Source organism: Kryptolebias marmoratus, linkage group LG8, assembly GCF_001649575.2.
Source record: "Kryptolebias marmoratus isolate JLee-2015 linkage group LG8, ASM164957v2, whole genome shotgun sequence".
In the NCBI taxonomy this organism is placed as follows: Eukaryota; Metazoa; Chordata; class Actinopteri; order Cyprinodontiformes; family Rivulidae; genus Kryptolebias; species Kryptolebias marmoratus.
The window spans coordinates 8656768-8659850 of record NC_051437.1 but is presented as its reverse complement, the minus strand read 5'-3'; the positions used below and the strand labels follow the sequence as shown (position 1 = coordinate 8659850).

At 40.0% G+C, this 3083-nt stretch overlaps 1 protein-coding gene across 2 annotated transcripts in view; it reads left to right on the top strand.

Moving 5' to 3' along the window:
- The window catches only part of LOC108232148 (oxysterol-binding protein-related protein 2), a 13589-nt gene extending 10738 nt beyond the window's left edge, over window positions 1-2851 (top strand). For both annotated transcript variants that reach the window (XM_017409757.3, XM_037977049.1), the window contains exon 14: window positions 847-2851. In XM_017409757.3, the coding sequence (XP_017265246.1) occupies window positions 847-949 (103 nt within the window). In that variant the 3' untranslated portion in view covers window positions 950-2851. The remainder of the gene's footprint in view (window positions 1-846) is intronic.
- The last annotated feature ends 232 nt before the right edge of the window (window positions 2852-3083 follow it).

Here is a 3083-nt window from a genome sequence, read left to right as displayed (position 1 = left end):
ATCATCAAAATTAAACGAAATAAACATTTGAAATATATGAGTTTGTATGTAATGTATGAATATAATATACAAGTTTCACTTTTTAAATGGAATTACTGAAATCAATCTACTTTTTCATGATATTCTAATTTTATGACCAGCACCTGTATATGGAAAATTATCCAAATTCCTTTCATTCTTTCTTTCAGAAACATCATATTTTTTTAGCATTTCTAGAATTTCCTCACATTAGTTGACCAACAGGAGACCCTCGATAACTCACCCTGCCTTAGAAACTGATTTTACTCCAAATCATGTTTACAGCTGTTGACATCATCTGAGTTTTAATTCAGACTCAACAAAATGTCATCGGACTCTGTCCAGTGAGAGTAATCATTCAATTATCAGCTTAAAATAAACTTTACTTTACAATTATCAATGTATTTGATATATTTATGTGATTTCTGGCCGAGGCGCTGTGGAGCGTTGAAATCAACCCACTGCTGTTGTAACTGTGGTAACAGAGCCGTACCTGTCAACGTGATTTTAGTTCAAGTGAAGTAGCATTACCTAAAGGAATACATTTCACCTGCTGCCATCAGATTTCACGTGATCCGTTAGCTCTTGGGCTACGTGCTTGAGATGACTCTCAGCTACAAGACATGACAGAGTTGAAACCATTTTTGTGTTTAATAAGGTTGATTAGCTGTGGCAGACATTGTGAATCAAGTTGACCCCAAAAGTTAATCAGTTGTAGATGGACATGCTGACCTGCTCTTCAGGTCATAGCGTCATTGTGTCCTGCGCTGCCGGCCGTAAGGAGTATCTTGTAATTAAAAGCTGCTCTTGTTTATTTTGTCTGTCCAGGTGGTTCGAGCTGAGAACAAACGCCCACACAGGGGCTGAGGACTGGCTGTACACAGGTGGATACTTTGACAGGAGTTACTCCGACTGCCCTGACATTTATTGACCAGGGAGGCCCTCGGCGTATCTGACAGCAGTCACTTTATTTCTCTGCGTCGTGACGGTCAGACCCTCACTGGTGCCGTTTCTGCTAGAATCAGCGCAAACTGGTCTCTGTTATTCAGATTACCTGCAACTGACTGTTAACACGCTCTCCAGGAGAAAAGACGTAACATTAAGGAGATTTTTTTTTTTTTTTTAGAGTTTAATGACCATAATAGTTGACACCTCCGTTTGTTATTTAACCTGAAAATATAGGCTACTCACCGTTTGAGGGTGTCGAACCAGCCCCGTTGTGATCTCTGGAAACAAGCTGCTGCGGGACACCAAGAGAAATAAATCCAGCTGGTTTTAGTTCAGGTACTCAGCCGTTATCTTACCTGTAGGTGAGCTACACACGTCTGTCGAGTTTCATTCAGATATCAGGGGTTACGTAAACACATCTGCTACTTTTATAAAATTAGATGTCTATTTTATTCAGCACTAAATATCTTTCAAATGTGTTTCTGTGAACAGGGACTCCTGTTAGAACAAGAGAAGCTGCTTATAACCATGTTTACGCCTCCAGTGAACAGATACTGTTGGTACATTATATAGTTGTCCACTGTAATATAAATAACGCGTATAAGAGTTGGTGCGTGCATGTTCACCAAGTTGTTCAACTACACGAGTTAAAGCCATGAAAAAAAACCCTTTTCTGCACTGAGTTTGAGTTCTGAGAAAACTCTAAAACAAATGTAAACAGAGGTGATCAGATGAACAGAGATAAATACAAGAGTCAGGTGGGGATATTTAGGAACGTAAGGTCTTCTGGATGTAAAAATAGGTTATCAAGCTTTCACTTTTATTCCTTTTTTTTTTTCCCACTTATGTTTGGAGCGTCCAAGCTTGTAAACATAAAGTAGAACGTCAACGTGAATGTGGTTGGTTTGAGCTACCATTTGAGCAAAATGGCATCTTTTAAATTTATGCCAAATTATCTATTCGCAGTGTCATTTCCTTGTAAATGTGCAGGAAACTCTATTCTTAAAAGCTGAACTTCAGGCAGGTTTTGCAGTGATTTTTTTTTAAAGAAAAAGGTGAAGAAAAAGGCATCATATATATATATATAAAGAGAAAAAAAAAGAAGGACATGCTCTGGAGATGTAAGTCTGAATGTGTGGAGCATGTCTGTGTGTTCTTATTTAATCGGACAAAGAGGTTAAAGTTTGATCATCTTTGTGGCTCCTGAGGGGCCCCGATGGGAGCCGCGCCCCACAGCTTGAGAAGCACATCTTTACAGAGAACTGTAGGTCAGACAGCGTCTCCCTCCACTCGTGATCGTGTGACCCCGGCAGGTTTGAAACGTCTGAGAGTCCTTCAGCAGCCTGAGTGGTGTCTGCGGGCACAGAGAGGCATCAGAAACCTATGCAAACTGATCCATCCGGTCCGCTCTACTGAAATGTGAAAAAAAATCTGTTTTCTTTAGCCTTCAGCCGCTTTGTGCTTCAGACACTTTAAAGTCCCTGAGTGTTGTGCGCTGAAGGTAAAACACTACATACGCAGATACCGCAGCGGTTGTCGGTGGGTTGTTGTTTTTTATTTTGTTTGTTTCTAAGCACTTATTTTGCATCAAGCTGCACATTTGAGCGCTCACAGTCCTATGCACATGTCCGTGGAGTGAAATCTGCCCCCCAGCTGCTCGTCCCTTTACTCTGAATTTAAAGCACTTTGTGAAGCCTGCAGCCGCTCAGAGCCGAAGGCCCAATCCCTTCATCTCTGTGTCTAGCATCCGTTAAAAAAAAACAATGTTTACACCCTCTGTTTGTTCATCACTACTCTCTCCTCCTCTTCATCATCTTACCCAGACACAATCGTATGCATAAAAAGCATATTTTACGAAAAAAATAAAATAAATTATGGACTACAATCTGATCTGCTGTGTCATGTTTTTGAAAAATCACATTTTCTCTTACTATATGAGTTTGTAATAAATAAAGTTTGAGGACATATTTGATTAATTTCCAACCACTGATTTATAGGTTTACAGCAAGGCTGTAGGACGTGTTGTTCCTCAGTTCTGTTGATTTCTCTGACTGTCCAAAGGCATTTTACCTCCTGCCTGGTTACGGCTCTCATGAACATGTTTTAATTTTGTTCAG